The sequence below is a fragment of the Xyrauchen texanus genome, chromosome 47, assembly GCF_025860055.1.
Source record: "Xyrauchen texanus isolate HMW12.3.18 chromosome 47, RBS_HiC_50CHRs, whole genome shotgun sequence".
Taxonomy (NCBI): Eukaryota; Metazoa; Chordata; class Actinopteri; order Cypriniformes; family Catostomidae; genus Xyrauchen; species Xyrauchen texanus.
The window spans coordinates 9167090-9194896 of record NC_068322.1 but is presented as its reverse complement, the minus strand read 5'-3'; the positions used below and the strand labels follow the sequence as shown (position 1 = coordinate 9194896).

General features: G+C 36.7%; 1 protein-coding gene across 2 annotated transcripts; it reads left to right on the top strand.

Annotated features, from left to right (window-relative positions):
• Window positions 1-3528: 3528 nt before the first annotated feature.
• LOC127639222 (tetraspanin-11-like) lies at window positions 3529-27084 on the top strand. Of its 2 annotated transcripts, XM_052121130.1 has the most exons (9): window positions 3529-3729; window positions 10026-10124; window positions 13039-13230; window positions 14977-15051; window positions 17542-17646; window positions 18055-18213; window positions 18863-18949; window positions 22040-22120; window positions 25800-27084. In XM_052121130.1, the coding sequence occupies exons 2-8, from the start codon at window positions 10038-10040 to the stop codon at window positions 22115-22117; spliced, it is 783 nt and encodes a 260-aa protein (XP_051977090.1). In that variant the 5' UTR covers window positions 3529-3729; window positions 10026-10037; the 3' UTR covers window positions 22118-22120; window positions 25800-27084. The 2 variants fall into 2 exon arrangements, with proteins under 2 accessions (XP_051977090.1, XP_051977091.1); XM_052121131.1 differs by lacking the exon at window positions 22040-22120 and having other exon boundaries at window positions 3531-3729; window positions 25800-27083.
• The last annotated feature ends 723 nt before the right edge of the window (window positions 27085-27807 follow it).

Here is a 27807-nt window from a genome sequence, read left to right as displayed (position 1 = left end):
CTCTCTTACACACACACACGCACACATGCACACACTTTAAAATACTTAAGATCAATATGCGTTCCAACCATCATGACATTCTAAAACTTTTTGTGGGTTGGAAAAGTCGGTGTTCAAAATGTAAAAATAGCAGTATGATAAATGGAATGATATGGTTAAAGTTTAGCACACCCACATTATTGGGGATTATTGTGCGATCTACTAGACCAAATTAATATTGTACACTGCTGAGAGCACATGGGCTGCCCATGTAAAACACTGAAGGACTACCCACGCATGCTGAGTAATAGCACACACTTGCACACAGCTCCACGACATACTGTCAATCACACAAAGCACTCACACATACCTACAGTAAAAACATATCCAGGAGAAAATATGCGCTGTCGACAGCAAAACACGAATTATTATTTGAGTTCTTTCTCATCATTGATAGGCCGTTTGTTTCTTTTCATTTTTTTCTTATTTTTTTTGGTCAAGCAAATATCCATGAATCACAACTATTTTCAGTGTTTGATTGTCCCAAACATGTAATTAATTACTAACTACTAATTACATCTTCTACAGTGTAATTAGATTACTGTGCTAATTACTCGGTCTGAAAAGTAATTGCATTACTTATTACTAATTATTTTCTAAAACCCTTATCAACCTCGACCAGATGAAAAATACAAGGATAGACATGAAACTGTTCTTTTAATTCTGTCAAATAAATCATATAAAATCAAATAAATTATTCATGAACTGGCCAAAGAATTTAAGGGGGCAGCATTAAATTAGAAAACGTAAATTTTAACATTAGATGTTCAATTTTGGTTTTAAATTAAATTGTTTTATATAGAATTGTTCTATAGTCTGTATTTAACACAATCATATCAGAACTGTAATTCAATTACTGAAAAATTAAGAGTAATCCCTTACTTTACCTTTTTTATGAAAAAGTAATTTAATTACAGCAATTACTTAGTAATGCATTACTCAACACTGACTATTTTGTTATCTCTCTCTTGCAAGCATTTTGAGAAATCACCACACACAAACTCTTTTATTATTTATTTATTGTTTTCATTTTGTCAGGTTGAAACAGTCCTGAAACGGTAGGAATTTCCTTGGTCTGCCAGCGTGGTCTGCCACCCACCAACCTAAGTAAAAAGACTAAAATCTCAGTATGTGTGAGTGCACATTTTTGTAGCCTGAGTGGGTTTCTTTCGTCTTTCTCTTGGCCCTTTTGACTCACTGCACACACAAATGCCATCAACCATGAAAGTGTCATTCTAATAGCTTAAAACCGAGGGCCCCAAAAAGACAAAACAATAATTGGACAAGGGAGTGGCAGAGAGAACTAAGCCAGAATCACAATGAGTCATATCCAAGTTCAATAGGCTGAGTTCCTTTTCAGAACTCTGTCATCTGCTCCATTGTTCTTGGTACCCATTCTTACCATCTTCCTGTTGTTTATCCGTTTGTTGTCCGTGAAGTCACCCCTTACGCCTGGATGACTGGATGTTTTCTGTCTGATTTGGGTTAGATTTGGTGCTACTTTGCAGAACCATGTCTTCCAATGCATCTGGGGAAAATAAAGGATGCTGAACTGCAATCTCTGTCAGATGTAATTCGTTTTTGTGTGTGCTCTTCCTGTGACAATATTGCAAGCTGTATTGAGAGTCTTAACAGAGCCAGAATACAGATTAGTGATAACATTTCTCACTTTAAGTGGCTATATTGCTCTCTCTGTAGCCAGCCTCCATTAGTTCAGAGATGATGGAAAGCATTCTCCTCTGTTTCAGCTGGAAAAAACAGTGTCATAAGCAGGTGATTTCAGCTCATATCTGCTGCCAATGGCAGTATGTGTTCTCCAATTGGGGTTTTTCCTTTATTAGGTTACTGGGTTTGAGATTTTGAAAGATTTTGAAAAGGAAATTAATGACAGCATGTCTGGAGTTGGAGTCCATTGGGTAGGGCAATTTACTTTGTCATTGCCTCACCAGTGTCTTTGCTTTCCTCACAATAAGAGAAAAAACAATGGACAGGTGCAGGTACTTAAAGAAATATTCCTGGTTCAATACATGTTAAGCTTAATTGACAGCATGTCTGGCATAATGTTGATTACCACACAAATGTATTTAGTCTTGTTCCTAATTTTCTTTAAAAAACAAAAACAAAAATCTGTGTTACAGTGAGGAACAATGGAAGTGAATGGGGCCAATCTGTAAATGTTAAAATACCCCGTTGCAAAAGTATAGCCACAAGATGTAAACACTGTTCGCTGTCCTTTTCTGCATATCGTGGCACCGTTTTGTGGTCCGTTCTGCATATCGCGGCCCATTCGGCACATTCCGCGGCCGACCCACCAGCCCGCTCAGTTCTCCTGATTGAAGTATAAAATGCAAAATTTACGACTTGCAAATCTAAAGTTGGGTCATGGAGAGTTGGTATCGATCCATCCTTCATCCTTAGCTTTGAAGCATGTCTTGAGTTGACCATCGTTGATGAAGCAGTCCATATTAGCACAAGCGGCTCTAGCATGGAGGTAAATATGGCGGACTGTTCGCTCAGGATTTAATGACGATGGATCTAAGTTACTCTGGCGGATCTCTACCCCAGCTGTGGGCGGTACCTTTCCCCTTTTGAGGTCATAAGTGGCTGCAAACCTGAACGGCACTTTCTGAGACACTGTTTTTTATTGATGGGGAAAGGAAAGAAATGAGAGGATGGTCTTTTGCCATATTTTGTGGTTGTCTAGACATAATTAAGTTCCAAAAAATTGAAAAAGTGGATTTTGCATAATATGTCCCTTTAAAGCCTCCAAAAATTGCCCCCATCCACTTCCATTATAAGCGCCTCACTGTGACCACTATTTTCACTCTCTCTTTCTCTTTTTAGATAAAGGGACGAGTCAAAATTGTGGTTTTCACATTACTATGCCGCAAATATGTCAACTGAGAAAAACTTGTATTGAACTTGTATTGAACCTGGAATATTTATATTAAAGTAAATTCCTTTAAAGTAATTAAAAGAAACTTTATGACAAATCCACACAGTACTCCACCTCTAAGCAGCTGGTGTTGCAGATTTCTGTCAATCTGCAAGCCATTCAATCTGAATGCAGATTTCTGTCAATCTGCAAGCCATTCAATCTGAATGCAGATTTCGAATGTAATGTTTATGTGTACCCTGAACTCTGCAGCATGATTAAACTACCCCTTTACATGTCTATCACATGTATTACGAACATTTCTTTTCGGATTGTTCTCCCCTCTGATTGGCTTTCTCTGTTGATAGTTTTGCATCTCACACTAGCAATTTTACACATTGCTACTGCTGCACTAGTTGTTACAGAGTTTATTGCAAATGCAGAAAATACAGCCATGACCTTTCTATTCAACGGCCTTGTTTTACGAGAGAGAGAGAGAGAGAGAGAGAGAGAGAGAGAGAGAGAGAGAGAGAGAAAGAAGAAAAAAAAACCTAGAGAAATCGATAGGGCAACATGCTAAGGTATACTAATAATACTAATATAGCCATGAGCAGCCTTCGAAGATGAATAGCTCGCTGTATTTAATCTCATGAAACGAAGGGGCGGGTTGTTTTTGTATTTCCTCCCCACATCCTGCGCTGACCCTCCGCTACCCCCGAGAACAGGACACACACTTGCGGAGCAACAAGCCTCTCTGTGGAGGGAAAAAAACCTTTATCTGCGTTTCGGTTCTTGCGGAGGCGCTGCCTTTTAAGGTAAGTTTAAGAAGCAGATGTATTCTCGCAATGCGATATAGACAGATTGTGACTTTTGTGTTTGTCCCAAACACTGTAAGATGCACTGCAGGTGTGCTACGTGGTGGTTTTAGAAAAAAAAAAAAAAAAAAAAATAGTGTGACATCACACGATACTGTTTGGATTTTTACGTTAATTAACGCGAAAAGTGTGACAAGAATGAAGAAACTGAGATAAGTTGATTGCGTTTTGGAAAGCAAATGGCAAGGCCAACATCTGTGGGAGGAAAGATAATCTGCTCTACATTTGAATTTACGATATGTTTTACTCGATAAAGCCACCTTGCTCTCTGTACATGGGGGATTGGAGGAAGTATGTAAATAACTAAAACGTGCGTTTTAGTTATTTATATGCTCAGAAAAGTAACTGGTCTGGGTGTTTAGTAACATAATTAAAAAATGACACGCATCCGTGTCTTTTGAATCGATTGACGTCTCGGCAAATGGCGAGCAACAAACTGCCCCGCGAACACAGCGATAGACCCGAAGTGAAACGCAGGAAAATAGACCAAAGAAAGGTTTAAACTTTTAAACCTAACTTCACGTACGTTCATACCTGATGCTTTCTGACGAAGCTATATTGTTGTTGTTCTTTAAAGATCTTTTTTTTCTGACTGTAAATTATGTCAAAACATCAAATGGCAGTTGTTAGAAAAAGAGCAAGACTCAATCTCCAATGCAGAGTGTTTATTTCATAAGCAACAGAATATTAAAAGGCCAACGCGTATCTGCAGACTGGTCAGGGCACAAGAATACTTGCACCACATTTTCAAATTACATGACGAATCCGCGACAGGGGTGAAAACATTACAAGACATTTTACTCTTGACGAATCCCCGACGACTCTGCCTGGACTCCAAATTACGTTTCACAACAGAGTACACGCGAGAAGTGATACGAGATACAAAAACAAATGCATGATCATGTTATACATTTCAGAATATGATGTGTATGTTTTTAATCATATATTTTATTGATTACAATTATGGCTGTCTATCGATTACAATTTTTAATCGAATTAATTACATGGTGTCCCGATTAATTAATCGCACATACAAATATTATAATATTATATAATGTAATGATGAAATAATTATACATATTTATCTTTAAATCTAAAAAAGAATTACATATATATATATTTATGTATATATTTATATATATATATATATTCAGATAATTAAAATGCTTTACATTCTTGTAGCAGAAGAGTTAATCATTGATAAGACCATACAAAAAGCTGTTTTAGAATACAATGTGTTGTTTACTACCATATTATTGATCATAAGTCAATCATTGGCACACAGTTCACAGCAATCCATTTCACAAGTGAATTTGTCAATCAGTTCAAGATTTATTATGAGGGCTTGTTTAAGGACCCGTCAATTTACATCTGCGTCAGACATTTTTTTTTTTTTTAGAAACAAGCCAGGGGTATACATAGTACACAATACTACTGATATATTTTACAATAATGCCAAGTCATTATATTCATTACATAGTGCAATGGTTTTCAATGCTTTGGAGTTACAAAGAGTATTTAAATAATATTTTAAGTCTTTACAAAAAAGTGCAAATAGGGGCTTTATAGAAATAAATGAACACTTATGTGTAAAAAAACTTGGCAAGAAAAATAAACAGATTAATCAGAAAATATTAACTTAAGTTATCAAAACTGTGAAAACCAAATACAACGTCTTTATAAAACAAAGAAAAACTAGTTAAAATAGCGGTACGTACAAACAAACAACATTTTCTCCAAAATACTACAGCGTGGGCACATTCCCAAAAAAGATGAGGGTGCAGATTCATCTACAGCATTACTGAAGGAGCAAAGTGAATCTATTTCAGGGAGCAGGTTTCTTAAATAAAGATTGACTGGGTAAAAACGGTGTAACAGTTTAAAGGACACCTCCTTAACCTTTTTGGTAATTCAATATTTTGTGAGGTAAAGACCATACGACCTGCGTCAGACACGCTTGTGTCACGTCTCGGGTGTGTTGCGTCATAAAATTAAAATGTTTAGGTCACTGTGTCAAGTTAAATATAGTTTAATACTCAATCTTTAAACACATCTTGAGATCGCTTGGTTCGCATTTGCACTCCGTCAAGTGTTTTGAACGCAAGAACATAACGCATGTTTGTCCAAGAGAATTGGCAATTTCTCTCCAACTCTTCTCGTTCTCTACCCGGTTGTGGTACAGTTCAGATGAAACATCAAATAGGCCACTAATGTCTCCTCCAATTCTTTGGTCCAATGAGACTTTCTTGATACCGCAGCCATGCTAGTTGATGTTCTATTGCAGGTACATCAGGACTCACACTGAAACTTCCCGTGCCCTGTTTCTTGCTCTCTCATTGGCTGTAGGTCAACGCTGCAGTTGTATTTAGTCAAAACATATTTCACATTGCTTGATTGGAATCGCAGACAGGTCCAGATATTTAACATGCTAGATATCTTGCTGACATCGGCGACGCCAATGAGCTTAAGTCATAGAGCAATCATTCAAATTAGTACAATTATTCGCAAAACAGTGAGTATATCAATATTCGCATAATACAATGATCAATCAACAACAATATACATTTACAATAACATAAAAAAACACTATTTACACACCCCAAATATTTTTTTTTGTTTAAACTGATAATGAGATGAGACAAACAAGTAAAACTCACATAATTACCTCAGATGATAGAGCACGCACAATATGAAGAGGGATTGAGTCCACTGAATTTTCAGTAAACCTTGGTAAATCCTAAATAACTCATAAAAAGCCAGTTAAATCTTACCTTATTTTTTTAGCGAAACTAGGGCGCCACCATTATCAACCTTGAATGTTGACCACTTCCGGTATCGTACACCACATTAGTGATACAAAAATACTACATTATGCTGCTTTATATTACAGGCTGACATTATATGTCATTTTATTATTATCATTAATTATGATTTTCATAAACTCATTCATTTGACTGCATATAGATTAACCATATATCGCATTTGGCCATTGTTTCAGCAGCCTGTTGCACAGGCAGAATGAATGAGAGATACAGTCTGACACACCCCCACAAACTTTACACAACCAGCAGAGAGAAGAAAGCTGCTGGGCAAACGTTGCTTTATCTTTCTTTGCACCAAAGCTTGTTTCATCTTGACAAATTAAGAAATGCATTTTACTCTCAGTTCTTGTCAGAGAGCATTCTCTCTTTCTTAGCGGTGCATATAAACTGACACGCACATCATGAAACATCGCGTTTGGAAACAAACAAATAAAGTCATCATTGTAGGTTATGCAGGCACATATAAATGGAGGTTTACATGGAGACAAGAAACACTGCGTCGTCCCAATCTCGGTAAAGTTAGAAGCAAATTTTATTACCGTCTCTTCAATACAACAACATGCAGCAATATGTGAATTTAGTAAATCTTTTACTATAAATGCTGATGTTGCAAAATTATCTGATATTATGCCAGCATTCTGATGAACATTATTATTATTATTATATATTATCCTTCTATTTATTTACATTGTGGTCAGTAACAGCAGAATTTGTACACATTCGCTGGAAATGCAGCCGTTGCTTATTTCCGCATTGCAAAATAAGGATAGTGTACCACCATAGGATACATTTGTTTGTTGATCTAATAGTGTGCTTATGTTCAGCCAATCAATCTTTTAGCCGTGATTTTGTACATCCAACATAGACATTTTCGCATTTACCACACTGCAACCTGTACACGAAGTATATCTCATATCATAAGGCGTACCCTTATGTTCATCGGGGAAGGCTCTTGCTTTAAATATGTTAGGACAATGATTATAATGTCCACTTGGGTATGTACATGTAGGTTGTGTGAGCCAGTTTTGCAACAAAGGAGGAGGAAGCTATCTACGTACTAAGATGTCCCGAATGTTAGGTGCTCGATTGTTGGTGGCTCCGGAAACACTTCCCTTAACATAGGATCACTTTGTACTACATCCCAATTTCTTTTATTACGTTTTTGTAATACGTTTTTATAGCCTCTGTGCTATATTGAGGAACAAAATAAAGTTGACTTGTTTTAAAGGGTCTGTGATTTTTCTTAAATAGGACTACATCTTTTCTATCCACAAGTCTCGTTTTTTGAAGTTGTTGATTAAGGGATCCCTGTTTATATCCTCTTTGTTTAAATCTTTCCTTCATTTCCTTTGCTTACGTAATCGACGTAATCGTTTTAACTGCCCAAATGGGATATTATCTATTAGGCTACCTTTATGGAAACTATCTGCTCTTGAAATAGTGTTGCGGTCGGAACTTTTTCGGAAAATTGTCCCTATCTTGACTCTTAATAATGCTTAGATACCAAAAATGAATTTCTGTCTGACTATATGCCAAGTAAGTTTCAAATTTGTATTTATGGATTTAATATACTGATGAAAAAAAAATAAATACAATTATATCATCAATGTACCTGGCATACCATGTAATATATAAAAAAAAGGGTATAACAAGATAATACATTTCAAATTTTAAAATGTCGTTTTAGTCTATTAGAGCTCTAATCTTTTAAACGGAAATAGTGTTGAGTAGATGAGAAGAATAGGTTTCCCTAAAATTCTTGAAACTCTTCTTTGAATACTTGAGGTAACCCATAACAACACAGCCAAAGCCATTGGTCTGTCAACAGAGTGGACAGCAGGATGGATGGGTCTCTTTATCAGGCAGACTTTCCCAAAGAGATACATTAATGCAATTGTCCTGAATTCAGAATCCAGATATATCAACAAATATCATGCTTCACACAAGGAAAGTTGAATATTTCTAAATCATAATATCAAACTCAGCGGTGTACTTAGGTCTGCATTCCATCATCATTATGAATGATATATTACTGTTAAGTGTAGGTAAATAATCTTTTAGAAAAAGCACTCTAAATGATTACTTCTGACACACAGCTTGGGCTTTCTCCATACATTTACAACACGTGATCAGAAAATCAATATGTCCACCAGTCATTCTGAACAAGTTCTTTGTTTGCTTTAGCATAGCCAGGTCTGGGCTAGATTTTCTTTGTGCCCCCCAGTTAGATTGCAAAACAACCAAGAGGACCTACCCCCACCAATCTCCCTGGTCAGACAAAAAAAAGAACCTATTGCTCACCCTAATGGTCAAAATGCCTTTAATGCCACTTTTATCAACAGTACAGTAGGCATTAGAGGGAGGGTGGGATCAACAAGTGACTCGAACTTGTGTCACACACACAAGTGCCGCTTTAGTCAAGTCATTTTTATTTGTATAGAGCTTTTCACAAAAAACATAGTTTCAAAGCAGCTTTACAGATCATTATGATGTAACAGAAAATGATAGTGTGATGTCTTAAAGTCCTCGATGTGTGGTTTGATTAAATAACGTGATTGAAAATCATGCCTCAGATGTGCTCTCAGCAATTGTTTCCTTATTAAAACAAAAATTACTGAGTGCTAATTTAAAAATTGATTGTCTTTAGGCCCCCAGTGAGCAAGCCAAAGTCAACTGTGGCAAGGAACACAGCATTCTATAAGATGCTTGGGCTCAGCTGGGGGAGCTAGTTCACCTCTGGTTATATAGCATGAAAATATTGCCAGTACTAGTTATTTATTTGTAGTACAAGTCTTGATTTATTTACAGTATGTGAACTGAGTATAAGGTGGTCAATGTTTAAAACTAATGAATTGTGTATGAACTGGAAGATTAATGATTAGGTGTCTTTGAAGTCCATCCCGAAACAGCGGAAGTGCATGGAGATGTGTACTGTACAATATATCAGAGCAAGTGCATATCCACCAGGCCATGTCTCTGACAGATACTTTCTGAAACTGGTGAATAAAGCTTAGTTTTGTGTTTTGGTACAGCATGTGCCAATCACCTTTACAATCTTGTGCTGTACTCGAGATCCCTGAGATTTTGAAAACCAACCGTGTGGGATAGGGTGTGCATAGTTTTTCAACAATTTTAAACCAAACACCCTGATTTTAACAGCCTTACATGGCTGCCGTCCTGAGACGGAGCATGTCAGTGGTTTGCCGCATAAACCCAGAGGCCACAGCTGTTAATTACCATGTCAAGGAAAAGAACAGTGTTTGAGTGCCATCTTTCCAAGAGCCTGTTTATGCCCCTGCACACCTCCTCTTCCTGTTCATTTAAAAATATATATTTTTTGCTGTATGTATACTCAAAAGAGTTCCCCTAATATGAAAAACCTCCAATTCCATTTTGCATCCTCTCTTTTCTCAGCTAACAGGAAAGATGAGCAGCATGTATAAGGAAGAGCAGGATGACTGGATAACGGTCTGTCTCAAGTACCTCCTTTTCGTTTTCAACTTCCTTTTCTGGGTGAGTCCGAAATCCACAAACTGTTGAGTTTAAAGACCCCATGGAATCAGAATTACAATTTTGTGCCATGTAATCCATGTGTGTGTTTGTTTTGAGTGTATCTATATCATGGCCAGGTCTAAGGCGGGGCTGGGGGAATTGCTCCCCTAGATTTTCACATCCTACTAGCCCTGATCTATATGTGCTAATGTACTTCTTAACATTGACAAAATTAACTTTTAACAGGTTTACGCATTTAAAATTGGGATTCTTTCTCTTTTGAGAAAACTGACTCATTTTGCACTGCACAGATTTTTGTCCAATCAAATGCTGTCTAGAATGAGAATGTCCCTCCAGCAATTAGCATCAATGTAATTTGAAGATGAAAGATATCAATTGCAAAGTATATTTTTTAATTGTTGTTTTACTCAATTCGTGCTGATTGTAATTTTATGAAAATAATATCACAATTCAGAATATATTCATTTTCTTTATGTAAAATATACTCCTTTTTTTGTGGGGGGGTGACCTTCATTTCTTAAGGTTCACCCATGATTGAGAGAGTGCAAGTACAACGAATGAAGATCCATAACTCTAGATATTAGTCTTGTTCTTCTCTCTCTCTCTATCTCTCGCCTCCAACTCTCACTTCTCTGACCTTTTTTCTCTTCCTACCCACTCGTGCCTCAGCTCAACAAGTACAGCACACTCTAGGTTTGAATTTCTTTTTTGAAAGCATTAACTGTGCTCAATGAAAAGAGATAAACCTGCTATTTGACTGCAAGTATCTCTCACTATAATGCATTTTTGGATTGAATTTATGTTTGTGTACTAAATGCTCCCCAGTGATTCTGACATTTTTGTGAATTTTGTGCTGCTGTGCTTTAGCTTGAGCCCAAGACAGACCATTCCAGGAAATGATTCAAGAGCCACACCTTACATTTACATTTATGCATTTGGCAGACGCTTTTATCCAAAGCGACTTACAGTGCACTTATTACAGGGACAATCTCCCAGAGCAACCTGGAGTTAAGTGCCTTGCTCAAGGACACAATGGTGGTGGCCGTGGGGTTCGAGCAGTGATCTTCTGATTAACAGTCCTGTGCTTTAACCACTACGCCACCACCAGAATGCAGAATGCGTTTCATTTGTCCTCTCTTTTAAAACATAACATTTGAAATATAGTGGGGTCCTACAGTCTAATGAGGCCACATACAAAATCTGTGATTTTTTTTTATTTTTAATTTTTTCATTTTAACTTTGAAATAAGAAAATCTTTAGGATAATTTTTTTTTTTTTAAATCATAATCTAAAATGAATATTAAATATTTAAGTTTCTGCTCAATTTCTAGTTCACGAACCAAATATAACAAATTTGTGACATAACTCCCTTGTACAAAAGGGTCAGAATTATTTGCTTGAATCAGAGTGCATAAGATGCTCTTTGGAACATTCTCAAATCATGCTGGATTACATGGATCATTATTTTTTGCACAAAAAAAGTCAATCCATGCCAGCTCAAGTGTATGCTGTCAGTGAAGAAAAAGTGGGACCAAATACTAGGAAATTCTGGAATTCATGTACATTTTTGAATTCAACTTTTCATCTTAAATTATTATACATATAATATAATTTCTAGTACAAATTTATTTGTATTTAATAATAATGCAAATTAGAAGCATCATTGCAAGCGAACTCTCAATACTCAATACGTTTGGACCTAACTTTATATTCAGTATTAACTGCATGTAATTCATTTAATGCAGTACTTTTAGTGACGATATTATTTACGCCTTTAAAATTGACCAAAAGTCCTCTTCATGGGTGACTGGACAGTGTGTGTGGTATGCAAGCATCACAGGGGACTGGAGAAGGTCAAAGTACTCCGGGAAGGCTGTGGTTTGAGTTTGGTAATGGAAAGTGTCAAAGAAAGATGGGAAAGCTGAAGGGAAGAACTGTTGGAATTTTGGAAATGGGTTACATTGAGGCACTTGCAATGAAAGTGAATGTGGCCAATTTTTGGAGTGTTCAAACACATAAATGTGAAGCTTATAATTTTATAAAAGCACTTGCATTCATTTGTATGTTAAAATGTGTGTATTTTTATAACAGAGTTGTAAAATTGGCTATAATTTTACACAGAAAAGTTTAGTAAGTGATTTTATCACACTAAAACCTTGCTTACAACACATATCTTATCTGTCTTGTGGCTATACTTTTGAAACAGTGAGTATTTTAACGTTCAGAAATTGGCCCCCATTCACTTCCATTGCAAGTGCCTCTCTGCTTCTTTTTTTTTTTTTTTTAAAGAAAAGGCAAGTCAAATTAAATTGTATTAAATCTTAAATAAAAAAATTAAATATTCCTTTGAGTCATGGTGGAACAATGAGTAGTTTGCAAAATCATGAAATAACTGTTTGTCATTTGAAATTAGAGAGTTTGATATCTGTAATAAACACTGTGGTTTTCACACTCCATCTCTCAGATTTTAAGACAACATTTTAAAGATTTTGTTGCTTTAGTTAAGCTCTAGCAACAGCATTTGTGACATGCTGTCGATTACCACAGTGAATAAGTCTCATCAGTCAGTTAGTGAAAAACAAACAAAAAGCATGTTCACAGCAATGCACTTACAATGGAAGTCTATGGGGCAAGGCATTGTGAAAGTTGGATAATAATTTTGCAGAGATAAAGTTATTAAGCAGTTTTATCACACTAGTCTGCAATTATCAATAATTGTGGCTATACTTTCAAAAACAGTGTGTATTTAACATTTATCCCAGTGCAATGTCTGGCCCCATAGACTTCTATTGTAAGTGCATTGTTGTAAATGCAGTTGTTTTCATGTCAAATACAATATGTTGTCAATAGAGCTTAATATGGGTTATAATATGTCTTTCAAAAGTAGTGTTTCTAATGTCTTTCTCCCTCTCAGATGGGTGGTGGGGTGGTGATGGGTGTCGGGATCTGGACGCTGGTCGACAAAGGAGACTACCTGAGTCTTCTGGCCTCCAGTACATTCGCTGTGTCCGCCTACATTCTGATTCTGGCGGGGGGACTGGTCATGGTCACTGGCTTCCTGGGCTGCTTTGCTGTCATTCGAGAGCAGAGGAGCTGTCTGTCCACGGTAAAGGGAGAGTGATGGACCAGAGGCCCACTCTGCGAGGGTGTGATTTAATAACGTCTACGTATTCAATTTTCATCACCAATATTTTTGACGTTTTATCCATTTACTTCACTTATTAGATATAATGACTTTACGTGACCTGTCTCTTTTTGGTCACCTCTGGCTCTGTTTGATGACCAAGTGCTAATTCAAGTTGGGTGGCACTGAGTGCTCTTTGACAAAGCGGAACAGACAGGCTTCTTTTTCTCTCCATTTTTAAAATATTTGTGTGTGTGTGTGTGTGTGTGAGAGTGAGAGTGAGAGTGAGAGTGAGAGAAAGAGAGACAAGGAAGGTTGTGACTGCCACTGCAGCAGTGCTATTTATGTATAGCCCAATTTCACTCATATGTATGATTCTATGAAGGAGTGCAACCTCTGGATATATATGCATAAACAACAGCATCACACACATACAAAACAGCTACCACAAGGTTAACAGCTGTTCGGTGCGCTGTATTGTTTGAACAACCTTGAAAAGGTTCACTTCATTTGCTTTAGTTGTGTCAGCACTTGTGTTGGTGTTTATATAAATAACATTGCACTTCCTGTTCTTTGTTTGGAGCACTAGAAGATACAGCATGTGCGATGTGTGTGCGTGCGTGCGTGCGTGCATGCGTGTGTTTCTGATTTTACTTGCTTACATTTTAATCCTGATAATTAGTGATGAAGAAAATAAACAAAGAAAGGATAGATACTTTTTTCAGCTTAAATATTTTAATATGCAATTAGAATGAGTGATGATGAAGTGTATTTGTAATGAAAAGGTGTGTAGGTGAGTGTGAAAAAAAATAATTGTTCTGTTTGTTGGTTGGTTTGTTCTCAAATAAACCATTAAATAATAATAATAATAATATTTTAACCATCTATCACACTGAAAACATTTCCAGATTTGGGATTGTTATCATCTCTCTCTCTCGCTCTCTCTCGCTCTCTCTCTCTCTCTTTTGCTCCCACTCATTCTCCCAGGCTGGCACATTTTTGACAACTTTCCTCTGAGGAATAAATGTCACTGTGTCTTTTAGTTTCATTTGTCAGGACCTCCTCCTCTGTCAGCACCAAGCAAGATTTTTATTTTTGATTTATCAGTTTTTACTTAAAGTGCAGTTTTTACTTTTTTCCTCATTAAATAAGTTTTACTCCTAAATAAATGAATAGCAAATTAGAAACACATACATTTAATCATAATGACTCACATGAGACGAAGACTCCAGTCATATCAGTAACCTTATAAAAGCTGTTTTATTCTACATGGAGAGGGTCTCCTCATGGGGGCTGCTGCCATGTTAGGATCACATGACCAGCCAAATACTGCTGCTCACTTAGTCTCAGTAACCGTCCTGTTTTTGGATAATTTCACTTGTGGATTAAATTAATCATGACTGACTGTGAATAATGAATTTCTACAATACCATCTTTAACTGCAAACTATTGCATTTGAATGATGCTTCCTCCATGCCTCTAGGTATCAGTGTAAGCCCAAGATGACAGTAACAGCAACTTACTGATTGCACTTTTAAATCCCTTGACAGTGCAAACATGGTTAGGTTTGAAAGTCCTTGAATGAAATATCATATAAATGTTACACTTCTCATGGTTAATTATGATTTATGGTATATACATGAATGTTTATTGTGTTTATATGTTTTGGAGTATTCATTTTATTTGTCGTAAGTGTTTGCTTATTGTCTTTTTTTTTTTTTTCAAAAGTACTTCTCGTGTCTGCTTCTGATCTTCCTCATTGAGTTGGTGGCTGGTGTTCTGGCCTATGTGTATTACCAAACGGTAAGTGAATTTACCATACACATACTCACACACTTACGTCAAGACTCTAAGGCCTATTTACATCTGGTATTTGATTAATTTCACTTTATTTTCAGAATTTCTTCTGAAATGTGTCTTTTTTCCCCAAGACCAGTGTTGGGAAGGTTACTTTTACAGATTACAGAATACATGCTGTAAAATGTCATTTGTAACGTATTCCATTAGATTACTCAAAATCTTCAAAACTTTGTTCTTCAGTACTGGCAAATTTTTCACTTGTTTTGACAATAAACAAGTAAAGTAAGAAAATGTATCTTGCTTTAAGGATTTCTACAGAAAAACAATAATTAAATTCTCATTAAGAATAAGATACAGTACATCTTTGCTCTAACATCAAAAGGTCTTACTAGAGAAAACAAGTTATTCTCCAACGTGCATTTTCGTCATAGATATATTGGTTGTAGCTTTCTATACGATGTTAAAGGCTACATTTGTTAGCATTCCTTGTAAAAATACCCTAACCTCATAAAAAACATTGACAATGTGTGTAATTGTGTATTTATTGGATTTATGTTTCATTTGTTAAAGCGTTTCGAACTGTTTTCTTGTTAAGCTGTAGAAACGTGATGTAGCTCCTCTATTAAACTATTAAAGGGAAAAATCCTCAATGACGTCATATCCACCTTTTCACTCACAACAGTATAAACTTTTATGAATGTAACATGTCTTAAGAAGGGCAGTTTAACTGCTGTTCGAAAGCTCCTCAAATTGCATCGTTCAAATGGATAAATGTTTTCCAAGTGAATAGTCTAAAAATTAATTGAAAGAAATGACAATAAAATGCAATGTATTCTCTTCAGTAATCAAAATACTTTTTGAATGTAACTGTATTCTGATTACCAATGATTTTAAATGTAACTGTAGTGGAATACAGTTACTAATATTTTGTATTTACTCCGCAACCCTGCCCAAAACGTACACTGTTACTCATCAATTAACATTTACACAACATTTACACAACATTTACACAACAAACAACAGAAACAAATACTACAACATATTTTTCGTCAGACATCTGCTCAGTCAAGCCTGTGGGACTCTAAATGTTCTATTTGATGGCAAAAGCGGATATTCTTCTGCCTGCCAGAGACAACATACTTTTAATATATGCAGCTTGAATATTTGACTCAAACATTTGACTCACAATCTTTGAACAAATATGTAGAGTCAAGAGAGACAAGTGCACCATGCACTGATTCCATACTGCACAACACATAATAATGGGATCTGTTTGTGTGGTCCAAAAGACTTTAGTCTCCTAAGAAAATAAATGCATTGTTGTACCATACTACAAATATAATCTATGTGTGCTCTCCAGGATAAAGCAGCTTCCACATAGATACCCAGACATTTATAGGAGAAAAATAGTTCAATCTGAGTGTTATGAACAGTGACTGGTGGAGGATACAAGTTCACTGGAAGACCAACAATTATTTAATGTGTCTTCTTTGGATTGATAAAATGTTAAATATTTTCACACCATTCCACTAATATATCCATACAATATTGATGAATACTAGGATCACCTTCAGTGCCTAAAAAAGACAACAGCGTAGTATCATCTGAAAACTTCTGTATGTATTTGGAATATCAGTTTTGCAATCATCTGTGTAAAGTGTGAAGAGTAAAGATAAGCTCACACAACCCTGAGGTGCTCCTGAATAAGAATGAACATCTTGTGATCAGACACAACGCTATATGCATCTGTAAATGGCGAAGGCACGTCTACTCATCTAACACCTAATCATTACGCCAAAACAAAGGTTTTAAATGATCAATCATCCAATTGAATAATCAAGAAGGTTGTTATTACCAGCTGCAAATTGGGCCTTAGTGCTGTAGCCGTATATATATATATATATATATATATATAAGCGTCTGCTTTCCTCACACCGATCATTATTCTGCCATACCTCTACCTCCCCATCTTCCCCTTTATATTTTATATATTGTCTTTATTTTTCTTCTTTTAGTCAGATAGTTCAGAGGAGTGATCTCAGAGCTCCTTCATAATGGACAGCACGCCAAATCCGTTTACCACTCCAGAGTCCAGGACTATAGTATATGAACCAATGAATTTGTACAATTATTTTATTTATAAATGTCATACAGTACGTATCAATTATTTGCTATGGTTTTTTTTTCATTATGTATTTTTAAAAAGACCCCCCCCAAAAACTCTTGATTGAAGAACCCTTCAAATCAAGTGTGGGGTTTTTGTACATACCCCGAAATGAAATCCTACAATCGCCCTTGTCTCTAGGACAATATGTCTACGAACAAACAAACTCCAAATTGCTTTTATGATGGATTTAGTTTAAGGATCATACCAGTCTTGCACAGATGACACAATTGAGAGAAGAGACACTGCTTTATGTCTGCTGTTCCTCTCTCAAACTCTGTATCTCTTTCTTTTTTTGATTTTCTCCCTCTTTCTCTACTCTTTCACAGCTGAGTGAAGAGCTGAAACAGCACCTTAGTAAGACGATGACAGAGAACTTCGCTCAGCCTGGGAAAGAGAGTATCACTCAGTCTGTGGACAGACTACAGCAGGATGTGAGAAACTCCAAATCCCAGCATGTGTCTAGGCCATTTTTTACAAATGTCAGAGTTATTATAGAGCATGTTGTTTAGTTAGAGCTGACACAAAAGTACTGTGGTGGTGCTATGTTGCTGTGATGGTATCAAATGTTAAAACCATGGTACTTTAATATACACCATGGTACTAAATAATTGGTATTTACATGGTACTCCAAGGTACTTCAAAGATAAAAATGTTTCAATGGTGCTTTTTTGTAAGTGAAAAGTCAAGAGTATTTGGATTGTGCAAATGTGATTTTCATAATTTACTGAATGATTTTACAGTATGTAAAAGAACATTAATGATCCCAATAGTGAAATATTCCATGCTTTTTTCCTTTGTTTGAAATATGAAATCATATCTCATAAAATGTTACTCTATAGTTCAAATGCTGTGGGAGCAACAACTCTTATGATTGGACAAACAGTGTGTACATCAAATCCCCGGAGGCGGAGACAAGGTTGGTCCCTGATAGCTGCTGTAAGACCATGACCCCTCAGTGTGGGAAGAGGGACCACCCATCAAACATTTACAAAGTGGAGGTGGGTCTGACACTGTTAAATCGTAACATACACTTTAGGTTTTACCCAACGTTTTACCAAACGTGCTTCTCAGTTTTAATAGTGCTCAATTTAATAATTAAACTTAATTTGCTTGACAAACACAGAACCTTATATATACCAATCGGGCTATGTAAATGTGATGTGGTGCTACATCAGTTATATTTTAAGATTTGAAAACCAACCTGTCCCATGCTTTGATGCTTCCTCGTCTATGGGAACTACAATAGGCATGCAAACTAAAACATCATGAAGTCTTTGATATGTCCCTTGGGAATTATTTAGTCTAAGAGACCACAGCTGTGTGTGAAGCAGGTGCAACCGAGAACATATTTGAGCTTGTGAAGTGTGGGGTAACATTACAGTTAACTGCTGCCAAGATTTTTGTATATTCTTTGGGAAATGACTTTATGCATTTAAACATAATACATTACAACACTGGATTAACTGGCCTCTTGTGAGGCATTAGTTTAAGCCAATATGTGAAATGTTGTGGCATATTCATGATACAGTCTCATAAATCACTGAGAAACTAAATCACCTATATACTGAAACACTGAGTCTCACATGACAAATGCATTATGAAGTGATAGTGTGGTAAAGTGGTTTATAATGCTGTGGTTTCTCACAGGGTGGCTGTATAACTAAGCTGGAGCAGTTTCTGGCTGATCACTTGCTCATCATTGGGGCTGTGGGGATAGGAGTGGCCTGTTTTCAGGTAAGCCCCTCCTCCTCAGGTGGATTTTGCAATTAAAGGAATAGCTCACCCAGAAATAACATTTCTGTCAGTTTTCTGCTTATGCCATTTCAAACACATATGCCCTTTCTCCCCAGTGGAACACACATTTTTTTTTCACGCTTTTCCATAAAACAGCTCCTAGTTACCACGGCTGTCAAGCACCAAAAAGCCCAAAAATACCATTAAAGAACCATAAAATCAATCCATATGATCCCAAGTCCTTTGAAGCCAAACCATAGCTTTATATGAGAAACAAGCTGAAATTTAAACTGGCCCTGACATGCTTTTTGTTATTATTTATATATATATTCCTTGAGGTTCACTTATAATAGAAGTAAAAAATGTTTTGCGTGAAAACAGTCATATATTTGTAAAACATTATAATTTTTCACCCTCATTAATTCTGACCCTTTGTCAGAAACACTCTGTTTTGGTGTGGCATTTTTGACAGTAAATGCCACACTGTTAAGATTGGCTCTCTGCTCTTGGCTGACCTGCTCCTTGCGATCTTACTGCTCACTGCTGCTAGGCGGGCTATGAAGATGATAAGGTAAAGTAGTCATTCATTTGTTGTTGTGGAGGTGGTCAGATACAAATTACATTTACATTACATTTATGCATTTGGCAGACGCTTTTATCCAAAGCGACTTACAGAGCCCTTATTACAGGGACAATCCCCCTGGAGCAACCTGGAGTTAAGTGCCTTGCTCAAGGACACAATGGTGGTGGCTGTGGGGCTCGAACCAGCATCCTACTGATTACCAGATTACCAGTTATGTGCTTAGACCACTACACCACCACCACACAAATGTCTACAACAGTGTGACATCACAATGTCGATCAATCAGAGAACGAGTTGTTTTAGCAGCTTGGTTTCAACAAATGGTCATTTTGCAGTGAGGATGAAGTTTTGAGTTCTAAAACTTACATTGTGTTTTTATAGTACAATGGCCTCTTCTATGTTAAAAGATCCAGGACAATTTGATTCCTCACGGCATGGCCCCTTTAAGTTACTATCCGCTGCAGCTCTTAAATCTAATTTTCAAGTTGCATAAAAACCTCTCCTTGTGTTCCAGTGATGCAACACTGATCATTAATTATTAAGACTTTTTGGTTTGTTATTTGAAGTTATATAGCATTGGTATTTAATTTTCAGCCAAACTCAAGTCAAAGTACAACCTGTTGACTGTAAAATGTGCACGTTTTGAGGTTTATGTTATAAAACAAACCTAATAGAGATGGTCTTCTTATGTAGTTCAATAACATGAAAGCCTTACCTAAATAGCTGATGCAATGGCCTGCGGGTAATCGTTTAATGGACTCTCTTTTTGCATTCAACCAATAATGCACATAGTCGTCTCTGTTAAGCTCTGCCCAACAGAGGTGGAGACAGCAAGCAGGTCTGAGAAATAGAAAGAGATAAAGAGCTCTTAGCTTAAGTGCAGATCTCACCGTGAGTGTTCTGCATTCACTGTAGGGTGCATAGGACCATTGATCTTTTTCCATTGAATAAACTCTGTATATAAACTCTAGTGAAATGGGACCTTTTCTCAGACATCATATTGATTACCTCTCTGAGGTGGGAGTGTGTATTTTGATGACTTTTGTTTTTGTTGTCAGACATTGATTGATTTTGATTAAGTTGTGTTCCTAGTAGGAGCTAATGAATTTGGATCTGAATTAAAAGTTGGGATGATGTGTGTTCTAAATAGTTTTCAAGTAGGAAAGTAGTATGCAGTGTACAATGCATAGTATGTTGTGTGGATTAAGCAGTTTATGGTCTAAACCCCCTAATAAGTGAATCAATGTCAATAGAGTTGGCAGTTAAAAGTTTGAAAATGTGAACTACAACATTTTCATGAATGTTTATTCAAATTGTTCAAAACGCCTGTCCACACTTGGAAAATTGATGAGCACTTCTAAAACAGTTGTGTTCCCAGTAACAAGGCTTCATCTGCTGGTCATGTGGTCATTTTACCCTAGAAACATGAAGCTCTGGAGTGATGAGGTGGCTAAAAATAAGTCCTGTGTTGAAAAAATGTAATGATTTTACAGTAAAAAGCCTCAAAGTGGCCTGAAGCAGCTCTCTATAGGGTGCGCTAATTAAATTTGGCCTCTTCAACGATCTTCCATTATTACCATCATTATGCCAGTAAAAACAGTGCTACTCTGCCAGGGTCTAGACAGTTCACATTTGCAAAAAACAAATGGTTTGTGTTTATTTTTCTGTGTAATCCAAGCATTGTGATACATTTGTTTCATGCTCCAATACAGATATTTATACTACGTACACATTAATCTGGATACATTTTAAAACAGCGTTTTCTTTTCGAAATGCTCTCCATCCACAAGGCTGTTTTCAAACATTTTCCATACGTAAGTGCTTGTCCAAAAAAGCTCAGTTTTCGCTGGACAAAAATGTCATCTCAGTGTGGACAGAAGGCCAAAACGTATAGAAAAATATACGTTTTCAAATGTTATTGCGATTAATGTGGATGTAGTCTTAGTCAGATCACTTGGTGGTCAAATACTTCAGTTGTGCATGTAGACCGAAATCTCAAAAACAGTTGGTCAAGATTAGTCTGATAAAGATGTTATCATAAAAGTAGTTACTTAACCGCAAATCATGCAAAAAAATACAAAATAAAACAGCTATTTTTCAGCCTGGAACAGCTAATGAGCATGCACGTTTTCGAGTAAACGGACAAGCGATGTCTCTTATCAAAAAAAGAGTGATTGACTCTCTCAACTGTAAGGAGGAACTTCCATTCCTACACCTGCCATATTGAGCATTACAATTTCTCCCATTCATATGTATACGAGAGACCCATCTCACTTATGTCTCTGGTTGTGTCCAACTTGTTGTGTTTATGTGTCTATTTCTTTCCTGAATATCTTTGGCTAAAGCCAACACTTTAAATGATCACATTGTATTTCAGGAATTTGTCATGTTTGTCTTCAATTACAGTATGTGTCTCTGTTTTGTCTTGGTTTATGTCTCTTTCACTCTTGTTTCTGTGTGCTGTTTGTGTGTGTGTGTGTGTGTGTATGTGTCTCCCGTACCTGTAGATAGCAGGAGCAGTGCTGACTGCCTGCTTTATTTATCTGCTCTATAAAGAAGAGGAAGAGGACTTCTCTGACATTTGATTGGCTAGTACCACTTTTTAACTCCAGAACAGATATTTGAGGACAAGGTTGCCTGTATTTGTTCATATGTCTGTGTGAGTGTGCATGCTGCTGTGCCATGATCACCTCATGCCCATGTTTTCTGACTTTTATGTAAAGCTTTAAACTCTGGTTTGTCTGTTTGGCATGATACCACATGCCAAACAGAGTCTTACTCAACACATGCTGAATACTGCATGGCAAATGAGAAAAATCCACAGCTCGCAAGTAATAATGCCACTGCAACCAGAGCATTTTATGTGCTAAACGGGGTCATTAACATTGAAGTTTTTTGCAGATGCTTTTATGTGATGGATTTCTTTACAGAGTTCAGCATGAACAAACTGTTATTCAGTTAGAAATCTAAATTTTTCTCATCTTATTTCGAATAGACTATACCTTTTACCTGATTTAAACTTTCATCTGCAACCTACTGTGGGACTCCCAGTGTGCCTGATCTATTTCAGGCTTCTAGCTTCCTGTCTATTGTATCTCTCACTGTGGACAAAGACTTTTGGAGGGGAGGGAGGGTTCTCCCCTTTTCTCCCAAATTTGGCATGCCCAATTCCCAATGCACTCTAGGTCCTCGTGGTGTTGTAGTGACTCGCCTCGGAGGACGAATCTCAGTTGCCTCCACGTCTGAGACCATCAATCCGTGCATCTTATCACAGTGCTTGTTGAGCGCGTAACCGCGAAGACCTAGCACATGTGGAGGCTCACGCTATTCTCCGCGGCATCCACATACAACTCACCACATGCCCCACCGAGTGCCAGAACCACATTATAGTGACCACAAGGAGGTTAATCCAATGTGACTCTACCCACCCTAGCAACAGGGCCAATTGGTTGCTTAAGAAGCCTGACTGGAGTCATGGGAAAACAGCAATTTCTTTGTGTAGGCCTGCTGATTGCTTACAAGTCTCAACTCTTGGTTTATTCCCATGTCTCTCTCCTGTGCAGTTAATCTTCCTTTTCCTACATAGTTATTTACCTCTAGAGAAGCATTAGAAGGACTGGAAGACAACAGTAATACTGCTCCTCACTCAGTGCTTTATGACATCCAAGAGAGTTGCTTGATAAGCCCAAGCTTTTTAAATGGATTCAAAATAAATACTCTGTTAAAATGTACTCTGATGCCATTCCAACCCCATATGATTCTCATTTTTCTTTGGCGCATAGAGATATTTTGCCAAATATTTAGGCTATTCTTTTCAATACAAGGAAAATGAATGAGGACTAGGGCTGTTGAGCACCACAAAAGTACTATAAAAGTGGAACATATGACTAATGCACTACATTCTAAGTATTCAGAAGCTAAACAATAGCTTTGTGTGAGGGAAAGACCAAAACGTAAGTCCTGATTTCTTGAAATTGTTCCCATCCGCCGTAGCTCTCAAATCTCATTTGCACTTGAACACATTCAAACTTGGCACCGACTAGTTGGCGGTTTCAAGTTTTCAAAACACTGCCCCATTTAGGGAAATTTTAGGAAATAGACATAATGACTAATAACTATATATGAATGCACCATATTTTAAGCCAAATAAAGCAACCACACAGTGGGATAAAGATTAAAGTCCTTATTCTATGTATTTGAAACCTCTAAAACCAATCATAAACCAGCAGTCCTTTCGGAATGTTCATTTGCTCTGCATCACACTGCTACAGTTAAAACAGAATAAAAAAATGAAAATAACTGCATTATTAAGGCAAGGGAATACTGGCATTGAATTGAACTGCCAGCTCTGGTTTATTTCTGTGTTTGTGGGTTGGATGAGGCACCATGCTTTTAGTGGAAATGGTCGCCCACTAAATGCCCTCCTAGGACCTGGCTTCCAAATTGTCTTCTGATGCACTGTACTTTTTCCAACTAAGAGAGATAATGATTCACACATATTTAGGTGATGAACCAGACTATTTTTGTGACTATTTTTAGTTTACCTTTTTGTATCCTGTAGACTGAGTTTTTAGAAGTTCTGTAGATTTGCAAGACTTTAGGCACATACAGTGACCCCAAAAAGTATCTGGTCACTTTAACCACACTTAATGGATGTTTTTGCATTATAAAATAAAATAACAAAATAAGTGGCAACTATATTTGTATCTCCTTTTTTAAAATGGAATTACTGCTTTTTGAGGTACATGAAATAACCTAGTGAGTTTTTTATGCTTGGTCATGAGCTTTATCCTAAAAAGTACGCCACAATCTCCCAGAACTTGCCTATATGAATCTTAAGATTGTTGCTTTGGATTAGTCTATAGCTCATTTACTGGCACCTGGATACCCTTAAAGGCATGTTCTGGGTTCAGTATGAGTTATGCTCAATTGACAGCATTTGTGGCATAATGTTGATTACCACAAAAATACATTTTGACTCGTTCCTCCTTTTCTTAAAAAAAAGAAAAGAAAAAAGAAAAATCAAGGTTACAGTGAGGCACTTACAATGGAAGTGAATGGGGCCAATTTTTGAAGGGTTTAAAGAGAAATGTTAAGCTTATAATTTTATAAAAGCACTTACATTCATTGTTCTGTGAAAACGTGCATATTATTTGAGCTGCACTGTTGTTTAAATTGGAATTTTTACTGCCATTTTTAGGGGTTTAGTGTTTGTTGACATTACATTGTCATGGTAATGAAGTTGTAAAATTGGCTAGAACTTTACATAGAAAAGGTTAGTTGGTGATTTTATCACACTAAAATCATGTTTACAACGCATATCCTGTGGCAATACTTGTGGCATTACTTTTAAAACAGTGAGGATTTTAACTTTCAAAACTTGGCCCCCATGCACTTCCATTGCAAGTGTCTTGCAACTATTGAGCTTAACTTGTACTGAACCCAGAATATTCTTTAAAGTGAAATCTGTTTTGAAACATGGAAATCTTTAAATTAATGTTTATGCTTAGATTATCTCTCTCTTCATTATGAGAGTTAGAAATGGTCTGACTCTGCCTACACAATGTACTGTATACTTCATAAATACTGGCATGCGCACACACGCACCATACACACACACACACACACACACACACACATGCTAATTGACCCAGTTACAACACTGCTTCCATAACGGCTTCCTTGCATGTAGGTTTCCATAGTAACTGTACACTGCTTGCCTCCTCCTTCAAGCCTTCTGTAAAGAGAGTTTCAACAACTGCAACAAGGCCATGTCAAACCATGCCTGTGCTTTCAAATTATTATTTTAGGACTGAATGATTTTTAGTTTGCATTTCACAATTTGACATTGTTGTAGCTCTGTTTATGAAATGTAGTTTTTGTATCACCCTGCCTGATCCCCCAAATTGGAGTTTCTCATTCACTGCAAATTATAGTATGTCATCAGTGCATGCCCTTGATTGTATTTGAACAGAAAGATGATCCAGTGACTAGAAGTTTCAAACCAAGCTGGTTTCCACTGGTCAAGCTGGTCTGGTTTTGTGGATTTACAGGGTTTTGGGCCCTTTCCAGCTGATCATGCTGGGAGACCAGCTGGCTCACAGCTAAACCTGCTGAACACCAGCCTGGCCAGTCAAGTAAACCACTTGGCTACTTTAAAAAATACAATAAAATGTAATTTAGCACAGTGAGGGCCTACTCTTTTTGTCTTATTCAAAATATGGATATATTTTTAATTGTCTGTGTGTGTATGTATTTGTGTTTCAGATGTGTGGAATGGTGTTCACATGTTGCCTGCACAGGCAAATTAAACTGGACCCATACTGACCATTCTACATCTTTATACCGTTCCTGAAACTTCAACACACACAAACATGACCTTGCTACTGTGCCCGCCTTTAACCGCATGAGGCTTTACTACCGTAAATAATAACTGTAAGGGCTTTCTTTTAGCATTTGCCATTTTTTCAAAGGGGTATCGGGACAGCCAAATATCCAGGCATGTGCTATATAGTCTTTACTGAGACTACTTTTGGTATTACCGCCTTATGATGCTAATGCTTTTTATAAAGTTGTTGCATAATGACCTAGCAATGTAGATAAAAAGGAAACATTCAGAAAATGCCTTGAAGATACCCGCAGTCATGCAGATATAAAAGAAGAATTCAGTAAAGTCCTTTTATTTTTTACCTTTGTGTAAATTATAAGGTATGTCCACTGAATATATTTGTTATTTTTTTTTACCAACCATGTATTTGCTTTGATTTGGTTATGTTAAATGTACTGTATGTAATGCGCTGCTACTTTAGATCTCAAACAGGAGTTGGAACCTGCTTATAGGGACTAAGAAGTACACTGGACCAATCAATCAAATTATCATTCATGAATATGGCCTAACAATTTTCTCAACTAGGATGACTGAATATTATGCTTACAGATTGGAGCTTTCAGTGAACTCCCGTTTAGGTTCATGTCATAAGTTGTTTCATTGAGTGAAGGAAAAAATGAGCAGTATTGCTTTGTCTAACAAATCACAGCTGCAAACTCTTCATGTAGTTGCCACAGCAACATCAGCCTTGTTGAAATTCAGTGTCATTTGGGGGGAAAGTGGCTTTTCACTTGAAACGAATGATTTAATTGAACATCCTTTATTTGCTGTACTGATTACGATCTGTAATAATTTTGCTTCATGCCGACGACAGATTATTCTTATATTTCAAATGTAAGTAAAAGCATTGTGCGCAAGAATCACTCATCTGAGCTGCTAGAAAGTCTGTTGGTTGTGACTTATATGCATTTTCCCATCACATTAATTATGATATAATAGCTGTTATATGCAGTCTTTTATTAGAGCACAGTTACATATTTGTAGATTGAATGTCTATCACCAGTCGCTCTGATAAAAATGGAAGTTCACTTCATAAATGATTTGTCTTAAGACTATTGCATCCTTTTGAGGGCAGTAGAAGAATTCGCTTCAAAATGTCTCTTTGTTTGATGTATGTTTGTAGAACTTGTGTGTCTTAATAAAATTGAATTTTCTTGATGTGTTCTGGATTGATGCATGTATTGGCACATTAGGTCAGTAGATGGAGACAAACACTTTGATAAACTGGCTTCTACTGTAGGTTGGACAAGAACTTTTCTCCAACAAAAATAGAAAATACATCTGGTTATGTGCTTTCCTTTAAATTAAGTTAAAAAAAAAAAAGAAGCAAAAAAAAAAGCTTAATTATATGCAGCTGCTCATATCCGGATACCAACACTCATATCCAGATTATAACTGGCCACATATATTTGTCTCTGTTTTCCATCTCATGTCAGATAGATATCCGAAATGTAATGCTTTTCCCATGTTACCAACAAATGTGGGGAAGCTTATTTCCTGGTGTCCATTTGCAATGGTGGCAGGTGCTGCAGAAATGTCATTGTTATACTGATTTATATGCATTAGAACAGGACTTGGATTGGTGTTGTCTTTTAGGCTTTCTTGCCAGTTTAAGATTTTTAATTTTGTGCTGGCATTACAGCCATACAAATTTGTGGTGGTGTTCTGCCATTTCTTATCACATTTATCATCCTTTATTAAACGTTTGCTTACAAATTCAATTGGGGTGCGTCAATGAAGACTTTTTCTTTCCACAATGTGTTGAGGACCCCTCAGTGTGGCAATCCCAGTGCAATTCATTTAATTGCAATACATTTAGGTTCATTTACACTTGCCATTTTCTGTTTGAAAGCTTATCGGATCGTCCAAGACACATTAAGTCTTGTT